The sequence below is a fragment of the Mytilus trossulus genome, chromosome 2 (assembly GCF_036588685.1).
Source record: "Mytilus trossulus isolate FHL-02 chromosome 2, PNRI_Mtr1.1.1.hap1, whole genome shotgun sequence".
NCBI classification, from domain to species: domain Eukaryota; kingdom Metazoa; phylum Mollusca; class Bivalvia; order Mytilida; family Mytilidae; genus Mytilus; species Mytilus trossulus.
The window spans coordinates 59,738,339-59,758,527 of record NC_086374.1 but is presented as its reverse complement, the minus strand read 5'-3'; the positions used below and the strand labels follow the sequence as shown (position 1 = coordinate 59,758,527).

At 29.7% G+C, this 20,189-nt stretch overlaps 1 protein-coding gene across 11 annotated transcripts in view; it reads right to left on the bottom strand.

The window, feature by feature from the left end:
- Positions 1-3,926: 3,926 nt before the first annotated feature.
- Positions 3,927-20,189, bottom strand: part of LOC134707667 (uncharacterized) — a 55,472-nt gene continuing 39,209 nt past the window's right edge. For 7 of the 11 annotated variants that reach the window (XM_063567637.1, XM_063567641.1, XM_063567640.1 and 4 more), the window contains 7 exons: positions 18,007-18,041; positions 16,007-16,263; positions 13,535-13,671; positions 12,079-12,108; positions 8,902-8,960; positions 7,669-7,723; positions 3,927-6,500 (listed from right to left, as the gene is read on the bottom strand). In XM_063567637.1, coding sequence (XP_063423707.1) covers positions 6,426-6,500; positions 7,669-7,723; positions 8,902-8,960; positions 12,079-12,108; positions 13,535-13,671; positions 16,007-16,082 — 432 coding nt within the window. In that variant the 5' untranslated portion in view covers positions 16,083-16,263; positions 18,007-18,041 and the 3' untranslated portion in view covers positions 3,927-6,425. The other 4 variants (XM_063567644.1, XM_063567645.1, XM_063567646.1 and 1 more) reach the window with 4 other exon arrangements.

Below are 20,189 nucleotides of genomic sequence, written 5' to 3'. Positions count from 1 at the left end.
ACGGGTGCCGCATGTGGAGCAGGATCTGCTTACCCTTCCGGAGCACCTGAGATCACCCCTAGTTTTTGGTGGGGTTCGTGTGGTTTATTCTTTAGTTTTCTATGTTGTGTCATGTGTACTATTGTTTTTCTGTTTGTCTTTTTCATTTTTAGCCATGGCGTTGTCAGTTTGTTTTAGATTTACGAGTTTGACTGTCCCTTTGGTATCTTTCGTCCCTCTTTTAACATCCATATGGCAGATTTTTAAAGGTTATCGCTCTTAGAAGTCCTAATTGTATTCCTTATGACGTTATATTCCTGATAAAGTGCCATCTTGTAAAGATCATTATAAATTGATAAATAAATACATTACCATTGGAGACAAAAGGAAAAGGGTTATAAGTTATTTATCTTTTAATCTCATTATGTTAACGTCTCTGACCTTTCAATTTAAAAAAAATATATGGTGTGTGGAGTTTCTCGCTACATTGAAGACCCATTGGAGGCCTTCGGCTGTTGTCTACTCGTCTACTCTATGGTCGGGTTGTTGTCGCTTTGACACATTCCCCATTTCCTTTCTCAATTTTATTTGTTATCTGATTTTTGGTAATCCCTGTTGATTTCATTCAGAACTTGTAATTGGCTTTGCTTTCTTGTTCCCATTGAGCACATTAAGTAACAACTCTGACGGTGACTTATGGTTATTAAATTCTGTTTCATTTGGTCCCGTGTAGAGAGTTGTCTAATTGGATATCATATCTCATCTTTTTATTTTAATAATTAAGATGAGCACCGAGGATGTATGTTAATCAGGAAAAGCACTTGATCCATATTTAGAGACAAATGTTCTAATCCCCCTCTAAACCAATTTGACTACTTATTTATAAATCTCTAGCTTTCAAATACTTATGTTTTAGTGTTCGGCGTGGAAGTAAATCCAGAAAAAAACTACTGACTTACTAGGGTTTTCTTGTTTAAATGTTATCTCATGTATCTGGTCTTTTAATAATAAAATAGAATGTTGCAAGAAAAACAAAAAAGATAAGAAAACATCTTTAATTATCATAACTCATGAGAAGCTCCAATATAACATCAAAATGTATCATAAATAAAGAGATAATGAAAGAACATGACTAGCAAAGAAAATCACAGATAATATGTTTTTTTTTCTAAATAAAATCATTTCCTAAAATATTGCAAAAAAGCTGACTGAAAATGGAATAAAAAAATTATGTCCTGTAAATAAATATTTGGAATGATCAAAGCCATTCACTACAGCTTTGATAAAACTATGCAAAAATTAAATAGTATTATAAAATCATCCGGAAATTTAAAATATGGAAAAACATGAATGAACTATGTCAAAAATGCTGTTGCTTTAGCTCTGTGTATAAAATAAAGAGATTGTTGCAGCACCTTGCATCATTATTTTAATTGGAATGGTCAGATCTTTTCTAACAGTAAAGGCCAATAAATTAAAAATGAGCATACATTGAAAAGGAGCACACACTTGCTGCATAACTGTACATACAACACAGCTTTCCATATTTTAAAATGAATACTTCAAAAGTAAGTACTCCATTTACAAATATTTATTACTAAGCATCTGTAGACAAGAAATCAACAAAAATAATATCCATTATTATGTCATAAAGAGTCAAAACCATTCAGCCATTTTTGCTTATAATCATGATACTGAACACTTGTATGCACAACACACACATGCCACTAGAACTTTTCTCCTAAGGAATTTGCAAATGTTTAGGAGCCGAATCTAAAAACAATTTGAAGCATTTAACCCAAATGGACACAAACAGAAGAGCCATCATCTGTAAAATAAAGTTACTATGCCTAAAAAAGTGGTGTAAAAAGGATATTAAGTTTTGGTATAATCCCTTTAAAATACAAAGTATTCAGTAACTATTATTTTAACACACGGCCTGTAGATAATGAAGACAAAAAAATAGAAAAAAAAAAAAGAAAATCTGGATTTCAAAGTTTGTAAAATTAAGTCCTCACACTTCTAAAAAAAATGCAAAGGCAAAGATTTTTGCACCACACAAAATGTTAAAACGCAGGATGGTGAATTATTCTAAAAACATTAATTCATTGCTTTGTGATATTCATAAAAAAATCAAAAAAAATTTTGGTTGTATAAAAACAACTAACTTTACATAATATGAAAATTAACCTACAAAGCATTAGATTTTTTTTTCACCTGCCCCAGTATTTTGACTTTAGTTTTCTTTCTGTATCTACAATAAAGTAGATTTATTGAAAGGTTAGATGATCTTAACTTTTAAGCACAAACACACAACATACATAAATTGCACTATTTCCTGTTTAAAATGCATATTCCACTGTGTTTACTCAATTCCTACTACATAATGCAATTGTTAAACTACATGTGTCAAATATTTTTTAAATATCATACTTAGTTTTATTTGCAATATGACATCATATAGTAATATCTGCACGACTTTGATTTATGCTGTTTTATGAAAAACTATTTTTCTAATAATAATATCTGCTGTTCAATTAATTGAAGACATGATAAGTCTAGCGGACTTTAAAACAAAATGTAAATAAATTTGAAGTAAAAAACAACTATAAGGCAGTCAGTCAATAATAACATTTCTATTGTAGTTTATGGTTAAAAAAACAACTCATAAACTAGAATATAAGGCTGATGACACTATTGTGGGCATGAGGAAAAAACTGTCAATGTGTTTGAGGAAAGAATAATTTTTGTTTGTACATTTAAAGGTTGAGGGAAAATACAAAAAAACATACTTTTAATACATTACTAAAAATTTTAATCAGCAAAACAAGAGGAACACTTGTGCCTTTATTGCTCATTTGTTAGAAAAATCACCAGTTTGCTAATTAAGAATTTTATATGCAATTGCTATACTTATTCTGTTGGTGATCAGTTTAGCAATACCCATGTTTAACCAAGCTCCTATATAGTTTTTTCAGGTAACAGCAAAACTACAAAAAAAGAACATTTCAGAGGCGATAACTTCTTAAATGGTTATGAAACTTACAGCAATGATAGGTCTTATTATGCTGATTATTTAAGAAGTTTACACTTTTAACCTTGTCCCTATTGTTTTCATGAATACAGCAATAAAAATAAATATTTTAGGGACAACAATTTGATAGCATACCATCTATAGTTTTTGAAAAACAATGGCAAGGAAATGTCAAAATAGTGGGTATTTTTAGAGGCAAAAAACTCCAATAATAGAACAGACAAAATTTTCACTTGTAACATGTTGTGCTGACATTTTTTACCCTGTATTTTTTTCTATATATTCTTTTGTTTCATTTAATTGAGCAGTTTTTAGAAGAAAATTTACAGACAATGGACAAAAAATGATGGCAAAAGCTGCAAATAAACAAGGTGAAAAATTCATTTCGATTTAAAAGTAACAAAGAAGAATTGGAACATAGTTCTTAATAAATTTGACCTTCAACATCAGATTCATTCACAAAAACATTATAAAATATACAGAAAATGAAATCTGCTTGAAATGAGAATAAAACTGAGCATTTTAATGCATTAGTAGTGCAAAAAGGTGTTGAGTATATCACAGATTTCCTTCTTATGGGAATACATGAATACTATGAACTATGATACATTAATGGGATGTTACTTTATATCTTTTGGAATGAACAATATCCTTATTAATGTTTCTTTAGATTTTGAAATGGCATATATGTCAAATTTCCTTTAATTTATAAATTCTGACTTTCCTAATGTTATGTTGATAGAATTGTAATGTATAAAACCAGATAAAATCAGCCTTGTAGTAACACAAAGAAAGGTACAATTAACTATTGTAAACAAATGTTGTTTGTCTTAATTTTTTCACAAAAAATTATCTTTAAAACACAATGGAAATCTAATTTATTACAATACTTCTCTCTCTTTTTTGTTAAAACAAAGAACAAGATAACAAGAATGTTTCCAAAATACAGGGATGCCCCACTCACACTATCATTTTCTATGTTCAGTGGACCATGAAATTGGGGTCAAACTATAATTTTGCATTAAAATTAAAAAGATCATCATATCAAAGGGAATATGTATAAAGTTTCAAGTTGATTATACTTCAACTTTATCAAAAACTAACTTGACCGAAAACATTATCCTGAAGCGTGAAAAACAAATGAACAAAAGAATGAACATACCTACAGACCAGAAAATATGATGCCCCTCTACTATTGTAGGTGGGGCGTTTAAAGAAATTTAATGTTAAATTCTCTAAAATAAAGTTAAATAAACATCTTATAGGTGTATCTTTTAAATAGCTTATATCTTATGAATATTAAAGATATAAAAAATGAGTTTGAAAAAGTCTGCCACCTTTCACATTGTCAAAATTACTACAAAGCAGATTTTTATAAACAAAACATAAACATCCATATTAAATTTGCAGTTTTAATTGAAACATCCTTTTAAAAGAAAGAATTGTAAAGCATGAATAAGTTTAAACCAATAGGTATCAACAAACAGAAATAATATATGTTCATTGTACTATTTTATTACAATATTTAAAATGCAAAACTATAACATATTTTTATGAAATGAAAGGAATGAAAAGAAACTGTTATGATATGTTATGATATAAAAAATAACGACAAAATTTGCACAATATAAAAAATCTAAAAAACAATCTATTGCTGAGCATAAATAATCTTGCTACTCGCACCGTATTATAACAAAACAATCTATGTGCGTCATAACTTGCACATATTCAAGTATATGAAATAAGAGCAAACATTATATGATATACATATCTGTATATTCAATTGTTTTGAAAAGTAATAGTATATATCGTCTGTGTTATAGTATTATGCATATAAATAACAACAAAACATGTATAGACAATGTTTAAACATATATTTACATTCTACATACCTTTTCATTGTAATAAACTTACATAGATACATAATATCATATTCATAAAAATGATATCATTTTTATATAAATAATCTTTTCAGTATCATCATTTTTAAGTTTTTACAACTTGATTTTCTTTCAATATCTAATTATAAAGGCAGCATTGTTTAAATATGTTCTCATGTTTAATTTTGAAAATTTTCCAACAAATGTGTAAATTGGAAAAAATTACATTGCAACTTGTACTATGTGCAAGTTTGTGGCATAAAATTTTTCTGTAAATGAAAAACCAATCACAAAATTAGAAAGATAATTATTTCTTAATTCATGTATTTCATTCAAACCTTTTCATTCCATCAAGTTCCAAAGAGGCATGATTTCCAAGTACTGTAAATCTAGAAATTATTGCTAGCATTTAATATTGTGATTTTGTCATTTTAAATTAAAATGCGATTTTAATTTTTACGATTTTCAGAAAAAAATCCAGTTCAATTCATATAAAATATTTTAAAATGTGAGTTTAAATCAGTGCGTTTACATTTTTTGCAATAATAAAACCTCACAATAATTTCTGAATTAAAATTTCACTCTTTCTTAACTCTAAATCAAATGAGAGTATTATTTTATTCAGGATTTCCCACAAAAGCAAACCAACATTTCATGTGCTTTTAACAATTCTTTTCCCAAAAGATTTTTTTCTTAACTAATAAAACTGTCTTCTTGTCTTTTGTCTTCTTTTTTTATCAGGATCTGAGCTCTTGGATTTTTTACCATCTTAATTTCAAAAGGGTTCAACCCAACTCTAAAATTTGCAAATAAGACCTAAGACCTGTTCATAAATGTAAGAGTACAATTGATGGATTTTCTAGTCAAATCATTACACATTTGGCACGATATGTGAGGGATAGTACCACTTTTATTATATTGAAAAATATATCGAAACTAACCCAAGAAAACTGATTACAATCACATTTGCTAATAGTATTATAATTTTACATTATCACAGTTTACTTATTGTCAATATGAGTAGCATAGACATAAATAAATAATACTTTTGCTTCCAACTATGTTACTAAAGAAATATTGTGACATAATAGACAACAACAATTTTCTTCTTTGACATAATCATGATAATATGTTACATTCTAACAGTAAAAAAAAACCTCCTATAGTTCTTCTGACTTTTCAGTGCCATTACATTATGATCTTCCATTATAAAAACAGCTTTCTACAACCAAATTAGGTATATTCTATACCTATACTAGAATATCATGAAAAAGTCACCAGCGGAACACTCTGACATAGCTTTTGTCATCTACCTATGTCATATGCCAACTATGCAAAACATAATAATGGAGAACAGTTCAATGAGATATCATTACTATGTTGTAACACATTCTATCTCTAAAATATTACAAGTACTATCTATAATCTATAACATTTTACAGTTTGTTATAAACAACATGTTTTGACTCACAAAACAACATATTATGCATCAAATTGATATGACATAGTTACAACTATGTCATACTATGTCATCATGAAGTCACAAGCTCTGTTGATTGTTTGTAGTAAATAATAGACTCTTCTTCGTCGGATGAAAATTGGCCACCCTAAAAATAAAAGTGTTGTCTCATTAAAATAAACCAATTATCAAGTGATAGCCAATTTTTTACCACTGCTAAGCTCATAGAACTATCTTTGTAACAAGTAACACAAATTTGCACATTTTGTATCAAAAGAATTTATCATATATTGTTATCCATTAGTTTGATGTGTTTGAGCTATTTATTTTGCCATTTGCATACCTGCCAACTTTTCAAAATGTCCATGGGGGTTTTGGGTGCAACTGCAAGATGGTTGTCATACTCCTAAGAAACCTTCAAGGGGACCTTCAAATACATTTTGATGTTGTTTTTTTGGCTTCTTCATACATTTATAAGTCTTAAGTCATTGTAAAATGGAATGTTTTGTTTACAATTATGGACAAAATTGCTCTTTCAACATTTCAATTTAGGAGCCTCCATGGGGGAAATCCCCCGCAAATAGTGACAGTTGGCAGGTATGCATTTGATTACAGACTTTCCTTTTTATATTTTCTCTGCTGAGTTCGGTATTTTTTGTTATTTTATTTTTTATATATCTTCAACTTCTACTTGAGATATTAAGAGTTCAAATGTTCAACCCCCTCCCCCACTATTTCTTCAAATAGATGGGCAGAAATCTATATTTAGAGAAACTTTTTGACACATTCATGTCTTCATTTGAAACATATATTTAGTATAGGTAGTATAACAATACAACAACAAATCATAAAAACATTTTAATTTTCTCAACTTGAGTTATTTCCCTTACTTATCTTTATTTTGATGAAACCAAATATGGTTAGCAACCCTCATAACAGATTCACAAAACTAGCATGTTTGGCTCTAGTGGTATGTTGTATTTTTTGTGTTATTGGGGTGCCATCTCCTTTCATTCATATTTTAGATAATGTACCAATTTTCTCTAATTTTTTTTTTGCAATCAAATCTGGATAAATTTTAATGCACTAGTTCTGTATAGTTTCTTAAACCTACATCTGTCTTGTCAATGTATATAAATACAGGAACTAGATCAAAATACGGCACAATTTAAAGTACATATTGCACAAATTTGGAGTTATAAAAAACTCTTCAGTATTTCTATTGGTATCATGTAAGCATGAAAGGTTTTTTTTATCTGAAACAAAAATGTACCTTCTAAAATTTAATTTTAAATTAACATAACATAACCACTTACCATCTCAATTTTTTCATCCAACATTTTGAAGAATTCTAGTTGACTATTTGTAACCCTATCAAATAAACAAAATCTTTTTTGTTAATAAATTTTACTTTTCTAAATTACACAAAACATAATACATGTAACATTAAGTATAAAAAAAAGTCAGAAGAAAAGGGACCTATCAAATATCTTAAGGATGTTAGCTGCTCAGTTTCAAAATAAATAACTTTTTATTTGAAAACTAATATGTATTGATAAGGAATAAATTGAGGCATCAAAAAAGCCAAAAAATATAGGGGTCAATGGGCTAGTTTTTGAGATATTTGCCATTGGAATTTTGTGGGGAAAATGTTCTCTCTTGATCTTTCATAGCTTTATCATTGACCAGTTAAAGTTCTCAAATATATATTAAAAAACAAATCAAATTTTATAAGACTTTTACAAATGACTTATAATTATACATGTACAAGATTTATAAAAAGAAAAATGGGGGTTCATTGGAAATTTTTGTTAAGGCACTCAAATGGATAAAACCAGAGGATTCCAAATCTGACAAAAATTTCAAAACATGACAAGCAGACATCCTTAAGTTGAAGTCCTGACAGACTCATTAGTCAAAGGACAACCTTATAAATAGAACAGGGAAAAAAAAGAAAGGACAGATAAAGCAGAGTAAAAAAACCAGAGTAAACAAAACACTACAAAGACGAGAGTCACTCTAGAGTTTGAAGACCTCTCTTAGTAATAAAACTGTTGATACAGATATATGTCAAGCCTGTATTTTTAACATTCTGATAGTATAATACAAATGCAATATAAGAAAAACATGAATAAATATAATGAAGCACTTAGAAACCTTATTTAACAGAAACACTCTGGTTTTTAATACATAGTTGAAATTGTGTTGTGTTTAGAAAGACAGGTTAAAATTGAATAAATTTCATCAATGTACATTCAATGTTCAGGATTTAGTTAACACAAATTCCTCTATAGACATTTAGGAAATGTAGCACTAAGACATTTCTGACAGAATGTTTTTCTTTGACTTTATAGTCTTTATTTTAAGAACCCACATTAGCAATCATGTCACATCTTATTTTATTTATATGAGAAGACATAAGAAGAAAAATGAAGGATTTCACAAGTTTATGCACCAGTTAAATATGACTCAAAATTTTTTAAATTATTATTCTTTATCTTTTTTGAATCATATTTAGTAATAATTATTATCTTATTTTGATTTATTACCTGAGAACCTGTGGGGCTATGCCCTTATTGCTAAATGGTTTATTTGCTGAGAACTTCTCCTGAAATTAAAAATAATAATAAACATGATAAACACTCAAGGAAATCATTAATAAAATATATAAAAAAACACAGTAATGTGCTTAAGCATGCTTAATCAATGACCTGGACTGCAGTTCATAAAAGGATGTACAACTTATAATGACCAGTTGAATACTTTACTAAAATTACAAATTATTACTTGTTTAGAATCTTACAACCTTAAGCTTTAGAGAAACCAAAAATTAGTCCAGAATAAACAAAATGGTTGATGAAAAATGATAGGCAGACCAGTGTCTGTCAGTGTCGTTCACCTAGTGTTCAAAATGTCCATAAATATGTGGTCAATGTCACATGAACCCTGCCAAACAGACATTATTCCATTTACCATACATAGTTGTTTCAAAAAATGAAAATGGTATCAAGGTCATATATAAAGCCCTACCAGTAGGATATGTGCATTCAACAATCCTTTCACCCACTAAATATAGTTGACCTAATACTAATTGTATCTAAGAACAGTCTTTATATCACAAAACTCTATGTTGACCAATGATCCATGAAAATTAGATCAAGGTCATATAAACATATGGCCAGACAGATATTACAAAAAAAATCATTTATTGAACAAATAAAGTTAACCTATTGATTTTTGCTGCCACCTGATTGACATTTCTAATTAGCTTAGACGCTTTTTTAATATATTATTTTGGTGAAAGGTGATTAGTCAATTAGCACCTCAGGGTGGTTATCGAATCAAAATACTTTTTAATTATTCCATAGTGTCAAACCTTCCCAGTGTGAAGTCTATGTTTAGGATAACCAAAGTCACACTTGTCAACAAATATGATCATAAACTTCATTTATATAATATTTCACTAACTTTTAATCAATATAATCCAAGAATTAAAAATAGATTTAAATGAGTTTTTTATTTGTTTATTTTAACAAAAACAGGAGACTGCTAGATATGGTATTGCATAGAATATATAAAGTTGTCTATATATTTAAAGGAGTGTTCTTTTCACTACTAAAATAACATTGTCACATGCAAAAATAATCCACTTTAAGGAACAAACCAGTAAAAATTCTATACATGTATAACTTAAAACAGTGATTAGTTTCATAATAGATATAATGTGTCTCTCTCACTGTTGAAGGCTGTATAATGACCTATAATTGCTAATATCCATACCAATTGAACTCTGGTTGATAACTGTCTCACTAACCACATCTTCTCTTTTTTTTGTATTGACGGCTGGTAATTTTATTACTTTAAATGCTTTCTTTCATTTGTTGTTTTAAATGGTAAGTTTGTAGGTCAACAAGTACTTAGTATTACTAGACAGCATTGTTAATTTGAGAATAATAACGTGAACAACTTTTGACTAAAATAAAGTGTTACCTTTATATTAACTAAATCATTTTGAAATGAACAATAACATGCTATTTTACTACTGTAAGTATACTTTTTAAATTCTATATCTCCTCTACATTTATGAGGGGCCCATTATTTTTATCCATGCATTTCTAGATCTGTCTAGCATTTGAATATGTCCACAATAAATGCCATACATTTTATATAGAAATGTCACAAAACTTGTTCAAATTGCTTTTCACCATTTCAATTTTATGGATTTCCCTTTGTCCATTTTTAGAGATGGTCTTTCCATATTAATTTTTTATTCAAATAATGAGAATTCTCACAGAAAAAAAATAGACAGTGCCAACTAAAAAATAATCATGTTTTACAGTTTACAGTTTACAGAATAACTGCACATCATGTAAAGTTTGTACCTATTAACTTTAAGAGAAAGGCTTTGGGCGCTAAATCAGCTTCTATGTAAAAGGATTATCCTGCCTTTTTATTTCAAATGTGAGCTTAGCAAAAGTACAAGCTAAACCGTCACATCAAATCTTATAACGCAATATCCCCTACTGTTAGCATTGAACAGCTTTGAATGGAGACAAATTTGTTACATCTGCTTCATAACATGTGATTTTGTTAAAGATATTTGTTATTCTTTGTATTTTGAATAGAAGGATATGGCACCAACACATGTTTATGTGTCATAAACAAACTTCATTTGTCATATAATGGTTGTAAATAATTTTTTTTTAAATTCACCTTCCTTTAAAGCTATTGTGACAATGAAAATCATGACTTTATATAATGAGATAGTAATAAATCATACCCTGCCTATATCTAAATAGAATTGAGAATAGAAATGGTGAATTGTCAAAGAGACAACAACCCAACCAAAGAGAAAAAAATAGCTGAAGGCCACCAATGGGTTCTCAATCCTGCTCATTTAATGTAACATTGTGCTCTTGAATAGACCTAGTAAACAGAGTCTTTGCTAACTAAATACATATGAAAATAGTATAGAGAAAAAATTCAACAGCACCCTGGGTAACAAACTTGAATGGTTGAAACAGGTCTTTTCACTTATTTGCTTGAATCAACAAAACTGTCCAGTAAAAATGAATCTTGTGACTACAAAGTACATGATCATTTTTTGGTTCGAAATGCACAGAAAGAAACATTCTAATCCACTGACTTGTTTATTTTATGACTTCAAGAAATGTTTCTGTTTGATTCTATTTAGGACTGAACAGTTCAACAAAGAGAGCTCCAGAATTTTTGTTTGTTTTAATAAAGATGTGATGTCATTGTATCATAACACTTTAGTGATATTCTAATAAACAGACTTATTTTAAGAGTAGGTCATGCCTGTCAAGGTAAAAAATAAAATCAAAATAAATTCACTCTAGGTTCATAAACTATTGCCAAGCATGCCATCTATTTTATCACTGGGATTGCTGAATGCAGTATTATTTCACTATTCCATTGTTATAAATCAAGTTGCAATTTCTGCCAAAGTGCAATACACTCAACATAAAATATAATTTTGTACAGTTTAAAACCAGGAGGACCATCATGCAACAGTACAGCCACATATATAGAAAGCCTCTCAAACCATTTTCACATGTCAGTCAAACAAATATCACAATTTTTCTTAAAAAAAAAGACCAGGCTGAAATTCATGATGCATTGGGGGGATTCTAACTTCAGATATCAGGTATATCAAAAAATTTACATTTTTATAAATCATTCGGATTCCACGCATACTAACATACCCTGAAATATTCAATGGTCTTTACCGGTACCTATAAAGGATACAAACTCACATGTGACATCTTCAAATAATTCTGATATATAGTGAAAAGGAATTAAATATTTAGTCTAACAACAAACTTATGTTCTTGTAAATCAGACTAATAAAAAAAGTTGTCATTGAAGGGATGACTTCGATAATCGACAACTTATAATTTCAAGTATGCTGTGTTATATGCAGGTTTTGTCTTTTTTGATCATATTTGTTTTTAGACGTTTTATTTATCTTAAGTAGTTTTCAAGATAATAGGCAAATCCTATAAGGGGTTATAATCCTGATGAATTCATCTGATAATTTTTGCAAAATCAGATTCCCCTATCGGTAAAAGTTTAAGATGTAAAAATAAAATGACAATTGTGTCCATGGAATGATGCCTCCACTTCCACTTGCATATAAAGTTATAAACGGACATAACTACTGAACTAGAGAACTGTAAAAGTGACACCACCCAGATTTGAACTTCATTAATATTTTATGAACATACATTGTGTATAAGTTTCATACCATCTGGTTGAGGCAAACTAATTTAAAGTAAGACAATGGAAACTTAATTTGGGATGAAAATAAGGATGTTCAAAAGAATGTACTGACAGATGGACAACACTTAATACTTATCTACCTTGGTGGGGGCATAGCTATTGCATTTTACCACAATTGTTCTATTTTTGGCCATGTCGGCCATATTACATGGTGGACGATATCAACACATTTTTCAAAATAAATACACCAACTGACTAAGAAGGACGGCTATGGACGGCAATTGATGAGAAAAGCTTACTTTGACTGTTTGGGTCAGATGAGCTAAAAATGTCTATTGAAAAACAACATTTTATTAAAATCAACATGTACAGTTCATTGTACATTTGCTAAGGAAAATTCGACATAAATAGAACAACAAAATGATTTATGTGTAAAAATTTGAACATATTTTTGGAATGTGTTGATGAAACCTTCCAAGCCACTCTAAATAAAAGTATACGAGCAGTGATTTAAAAGTTTTAAGAGCAAATGTTGATAATTGAATTGTTTCAACAGTTTCTATAAAACATAAATCAAACATGTCTAGCTGGTTCACATGTCAAATTCATTTTAAAATGGTGTTCACTTTTCAAACAGACAACTAGTATCTAAATGGTCATGATATGTTTTATAACCTTTGTAATATAAATCAAAACAAATCAATTAAATAGAACTTTTCTTGATAGCAGTCCTCTCTAATAGCCACAATTTTTTTTTTAATATTCAAATAGATGAAACTAAAAATGTGTTCAGTTCATTCATTGCTGGTGAAATGGCAAAGCTTTTAACATGTCCGTAATAAATTAAACACTCTTTCTCAATGTGCCGAGATCTCCCAAGCCAAATGAAAGTTATCATGTAATACAGTTTTTTTTATAATATATAGAATAAGAACATACATATGCTTTATCCTGTGTAGGAACATTAAAGTTGGGTTGCTGTAGAGCACCATTTGTGTTTACAGCTGGTGTACATCTTCTGGTACGGGATTTGGCATTTTCCAATTCTGCGTCGGTGGGATTATTGGAATTTTTATCTGAAAAAGAAATTATCATATGTTGATGCACAAAAAATTATTATTTTACTGATAAGATCAGAAGGTTTTTAAACTGTTCAAACCATGATCACACTAAAAAGATATAAGAAGATGTGGTATTAGTGTCAATGAGGCAACTCTCCATCCAAGTCAAAATGTGTAAAAGTAAATCATTTATATAGGTAGAAGTACAGTCTTCAACACAGAGCCTCGACCCTGAGACACCAAACATCATGCAAAAATGATAAATGTATAAGTCTAATAACTTGCATTTGGGTTATTTTATTCCGACATCCGTAGTGTGAAAAAACGTAGAAAATATGAACAACACAAAATTTCCTCTGATAGAAATTGGGGAATCTTCAGGTTTATGTCACTAGATTATGTCTCATTGGCAATCATACCAAATCTCTGTATTTTCATATAGTCGTTTCACCTGAGCAATACTGATTGAAGAATCTTCTAAATGTTAATAAAAATCATCAGTTAAAATTAAGAATAAGTTAAGTAACCATTTAGAGCAATCTTTTTGTACAAAATAATGTATTGTAACAGTATTGCCCAAAATGTCCAATGGACTTTTGATGTTTGAATTTTGCTTTAAACATTGTTTGCTGTTGCACCTGTCTATCTTGATCTAGTGTGATATGAACAGACTTGGACTTTGATAATTAAATTTTTTTTTTTATTGACGTAGGCATAGATCATAGATTAGTACATTCTTACATAGGGTTACAGAAACCAACATGTTTTGTGCCGTTTTTAAAAATATCAAGTATCAGTACTACTATGATCAATAAATTTCTGAGAATTATTGTTCTGTTGGGACGTATTTACAAGAATTAATCATCACAAGACATGTAGATTTCATAACAACAATTTAATCAACTGAATTCATTAAGATCCACAGAAATCTTCTACAAACTGTAGGATTTCAGATGACGGTAAAAAAAATCCCAGTCAATAGGTAATTGCGTGTTTTTATTTCATAATAATGTCTTCTCCATTATATTTTAATCATCCTAAGCAAAGCTAAGATCAAGAAATTATGTTACGTTTAAATAAGGATCACTGGTTCAATAAATGCTTTTCATATAAGAAGGACCTCAGATTTAATGGAAAATGTTTCCCCTACAAACCTCTTGTGTAACGCTGGTGCTATTTCTGACATGGTTTTCTGTTGAAGTGGCGAGCCTATGTTTTCTTAAGAGTTTTCCATATTTTTACCAAATTGTAATGTAAATACATAGATTTTCATATGTATGACATGATAGTTGAACTTCTATTGACTGAAAAAATATTCTTTGTTCAAATAAATATTGTGGGTCCATAATGACCACTATTTAAATGTGTGTGAAAGGCATACCAACAATTCATTCAAAAATTTAGAAACAAACCAAATAATCAATTTTTTATTTGACCAAAGGACATGTATTTACCCTTAGTATATGATACACATGTACATAAAAGTCAAGACAGCAACCGGACAACACAAAAACCAAAATACATGTATTTCAACGATTTTTAGGAGTCCATTTATCAACCCTTATATCTAATGCATAAAAATCTGCATGCTTAGTGTGCCACTTCTTTGAAAACTGGAATACATGTTAAGTTTATTAAGTTCAAATCATTATTTCAATGAGGAAATGTACTTGATAAATCTTCAGTTGATAGGTCATTTAAACATAGTAATTATTACATCTGAAAATTTTTAAATGGCTGAGGTAAGTAACTATGTAAAACTATTTTCAATACAGTATTTATTTAATGTGGAACAGTATACATAAAAAGTTTCTGTTGAAATAGTTCTTACTGGTGTTAAAATGATTCACCATGACACAGAGTAATTGATGTATCTAGTGATTTAGCTTAAGTTATTTTTACTAACTGCATTTTCTAATATTTCATGTTGATCATGTTTAAATAAAAAGATTCAAGAAAAATCAATTTTATTCTAATCTATTTCGAAAGGAATTGACATTTAAGCATAGCAACCAATGCTACCCCCCTTTTTTTGTAAGTTTTCTGTCAAAAGTTTCTGCCATAGGTGTCAAGAAGAAAGTATTTCCAGGGTATAAAATTTATAAGCAGAGATTCACTTGCCAATGGCCCCTATTTTTTTTGTTTTTCTTGAATAGAACAATATATATTGGATACCAAAATTAAGCTGTGGGCTACCATACCAAATTTAAACTTCAATCTTTGGTTTCTCTAGAAAATTCATAAGAATAATAACTCTACGATACTATATAGACCATTTCAGAGTGAGGGTTAAAATGGTTGACTCTACCAGTACATCAGAATAATGTGAATTATGCGTTAAAAAGACTACCTTTGTCTATCCCGTTAGTTTTACTGTGTTTTTCCTGTTCATCATGAGAGTGAAACTTGCTCCGACCACATCCCATTCTTTAGACATAGCCGAAGTTTGGTGATCACTTTCTTCTTATATAATAGAGGTCTATATTTTCACACACACAAATTGTAAAACAGTATAATCAAGTAGTTCCATTATAACTTCATAATATCCAAAACATAGAAAATGGTGAAAGTTTTCTCTGGTAAAATAAACTTTAATGGAGTCTTCACCTGTTCAAAAAGAAATTGACAACATGTTATTGTATATAACAAAGTGTTAATTTGTAAGAATATGTATCTATTGTTTGGTCTATCCACCTGGGATTAAAGTGACAAACAACGAGTAAAGTGCTACCTTGAACTTACAATATAGCAAAGTGCTAACGCTAGTACTTATTCATGAAGAAAGGGATTAACATTCTCTTACATATTTACCTAAAAAAATAATTTTCCACTTTCCTCATGTTATTAATCTTTAAATAATCTTTGTACATTGTACAATTGTAGAAAGAAAAGACAGTGAAAAATTATTGTGTAATTTAAAAGATTTCTAAGAATACCATAACAATGGAAATAGCCTTAAGGCTAATTGATAATAAGACATGTATGAATAAAAATGGCGGTCATCTGTGACATTTGTTAAAGGTCAAAAATAAATAATCACATTCTCTAATGCATTTTGAGCGATAATTTTTTCCATATTTGGATAACTCACTAGGACATTATTACACATGCAGGTTTAAATCACCCATTTTCTAAATAATAAGAAAATGTCTGTACCAAGTCAAGAATATGACAGTTGTTATACATCCGTTTGATGTGTTTGAGCTTTTGATTTTGTCTTCTGATCATGATAATAGAACAGTCTATTATTTCAACTTGGAATTATTCTGGTAGTAACTCATTTCCTTGCAACTGGTCGGCTCAATTTTAATTTGACCACAAGCTGCTTGTATGGTAATGATATTGACATCCCTCCAGCAAAAAGGCTTGCTCAGAGAGATTGATTTAAATTAACTTTATAGACTTCTACTTCAGCCACAAATAGTTCTACCTAAGTCAATTTGATTTTAATTCAAATGTTTTCACCTGTCCTAATTTAGGAATCTGATGTACAGTAGTTGTCGTTTGTTTATGTAATATATACGTGTTTCTCGTTTTGTTTATATAGATTAGACTGTTGGTTTTCCCGTTTGAATGGTTTTACACTAGTAATTTTGGGGCCCTTTATAGCTTGTTGTTCGGTGTGAGCCAAGGCTCCGTGTTGAAGGCCGTACCTTAACCTGTAATGATTTACTTTTATAAATTGTTATTTAGAAGGAGAGTTGTCTCATTGGCACTCACACCACATCTTCCTATATCTATATCATTAGATATAATAAACTTTTAACACTGATACGTATCTAATCCTTTTGTAACCTATCTTATAAGTTTTAACAATTGTTAATGACACTTACAACGGAAATAGCACACCAATTTAAGTCTTGCACTGCTTGAGGGACTTTTTTTGTAGGGTCAGTAGACACTAAATGTTGTCCCATAAAAAATAAACTGGGGGGAAGGGGACTTCCAACCATATGTCCCCATTTAAATGCAATTTGATCATCCACAAAAAAAAGGGGGTTCTTTTAATGATGCAATGCACAGTTTAAATCAAATAAAATTGAGAATGGAAATGGGGAATGTCAAAGAGACAACAACCCGACCAAATAAAAAACAACAGCAGAAGGTCACCAACAGGTCTTCAATGTAGCGAGAAATTCCCGCACCCGGAGGCGTCCTTCAGCTGGCCCCTAAACAAATATATACTAGTCAAGTGAAATTGAATGCCATACTAATTTCCAACATATAAAGTGATAAAAAATGCTGAATATTTGGAAATTGAATAATAATTATTACCAATGATTTAACTTTTATATGTACTTACCTGCATAGACTTCAATAGCTCTTCCCCAGAGTAATTTAAATTCTTACCTTATTTCCGTTCACCTAGGCCCGACTATATAAACCTGTCAAAATAAAATGTTAAGTAATTAAATGTAAACTGGAATGTTTTGTGGACAGCAGAGTGTAGTAGGGGTAACAACTAAATATTTACCATTTACAAGGATATGTTCACTTTTAAATATATATATATATATATAGTGCCTAGAAAATAAACCTGTGTCTAGAAAATAAACCTAACAATGTTAGAGTAGATTTGATTTAAATTAAACTTTAAATGTAGAAAAAACAACAAAAACATAATTTTCTCTACTCTTTAATCTACAATTTGAACACAAGTTCCTTTTATCTATTTTCTGAATTTCTATGAAATTTCAGATGCACAAAAAACATCAAAATGCTTTCTAGCTTCTTTTATTTTTTCATTGGTTAAAAAAAATCTTTTTCCCACAAGAAATAAAATCTTAAGTAAACTTTGAAATAAGGGACTGGTACCTATTGTTCTCAGGGCATTGCTCTAACAATAAAATAGTATGACTTTAATAAATTGTCTATAATACAACAGCAGTCTTTTTACAACTCACTTTTCCTATTTACTTTTCATTCATAGATATAAGTGGTATAATCATAAAACAAAATACATTTAAAAAGGTTGAATTCAAGAACGTTGGTGAATAGAGTCTTTACTTGTTTGTACTTTAAATAGCATAATAATTTAAAATACTACAGTGTGAAACTATAAAATTGTTTGAATTAAAACTGTTTACATACAATTAATAGTTACGCTTTCCTATTCACTTCATTTAAAGTGAATATCCTGTCAAACTGATATTAATTCTCTATTGTTGGTTGTGTGTTGGATTGCTGTCTAATTCACATATTACCCACATCTCTTTTAATTTGTATGTTTTGAAAAATCGATTAGTGCTACTTGTAGTTTTAAAAACTATTGGTAATCAAGAAGACTCAGGCCCTTAGCCTTGAATTTCCAAGGGGGGGGGGGGTTTCGTTGGACTCACAAACTCAATTTTAACAGTCACAATTCGAACAGAATATTGACTTTTACAGTGATTATGTACAAACGACCCCCCCCCCAAAACCCTGGCTACGGGTATGGGACTTCAGGGAAGATTAGCTTTATTGTTACTATCTGAACTAAGTACTCTTTATAAATGAAATATTTACATAATAACTTTCCTTCTAACTTACTTACTTAAAGCAATGTCAAAATATTTTTTTAAGGAAAATGAATACAGAAACATACTTTTATATATTTGGTTTAATCAAGGTCATAAAATATCTAGATCTTTTTCAACAAGGGGAGATAAATAACCAAATGATGTTCATGTAGTAATTTTAAGTCTACATGTGAAAATCTGGCATTCAAAGGAGTAATAAAAGAATTTTAGATCAAAATAGTTTAGCTGGGTAATAAAAGTAATTCATGAATTTTTAATTTTAAATACTGAAGGGCTGACATATTAACAACTTTTTAGTCGTTTATTGTCTTGTACTCCCCATTATTAAAGTTATATATAAACATCCATGGACTAAATTCTTCTTTAGCTATTCATGTCACTATGACATAGGTCTAAATATTGTGGGTCACAACATCTATATTAACATACATATATTATAAAATTAAGAAGATGTGGTATGGTTGCAAACCATCATTTTTTCACCAGTATTATTTGAAATGTAATTAAATACAGCCACTACTTTAAAATAAAACAGAGATGTAAATAAAAGATTAACAAAATGATTTGCAATGACAAAGACCCCCCCAATACCACAAATTCTCAATCTACCATCAATACTAGACTTTGGTAACCACAACCACACTTTGGTAAGGAAAGTATTAAGGGTTTTACCAGCATTTTTGTACAACCTTTGGCCAAAAAGCCAGTCTGCAAGGGGTAAACCACCACTCATCCTTTGGCATGAAAGCCAGTCAGCTATGGTTTAATCACCATCCAACCTTTGTCAAGAAAGCCAGTCAGTAGTGGGTTAATCACAATGAAACCTTTGGCAAAAAAGCCAGTCAGCATTGGGTCAACAACCTTAAAACCTTTGACAAGAAAGCCAGTCAGCATGGGGTCAACCAACGTGAAACTTTAGGCAATAAAGCCAGTCAGCATTGGGTCAACATCCATAAAAACTTTGGCAAGTAACCAATCAACATGATATGGGGTCAACAAACATAAAATCTTTGT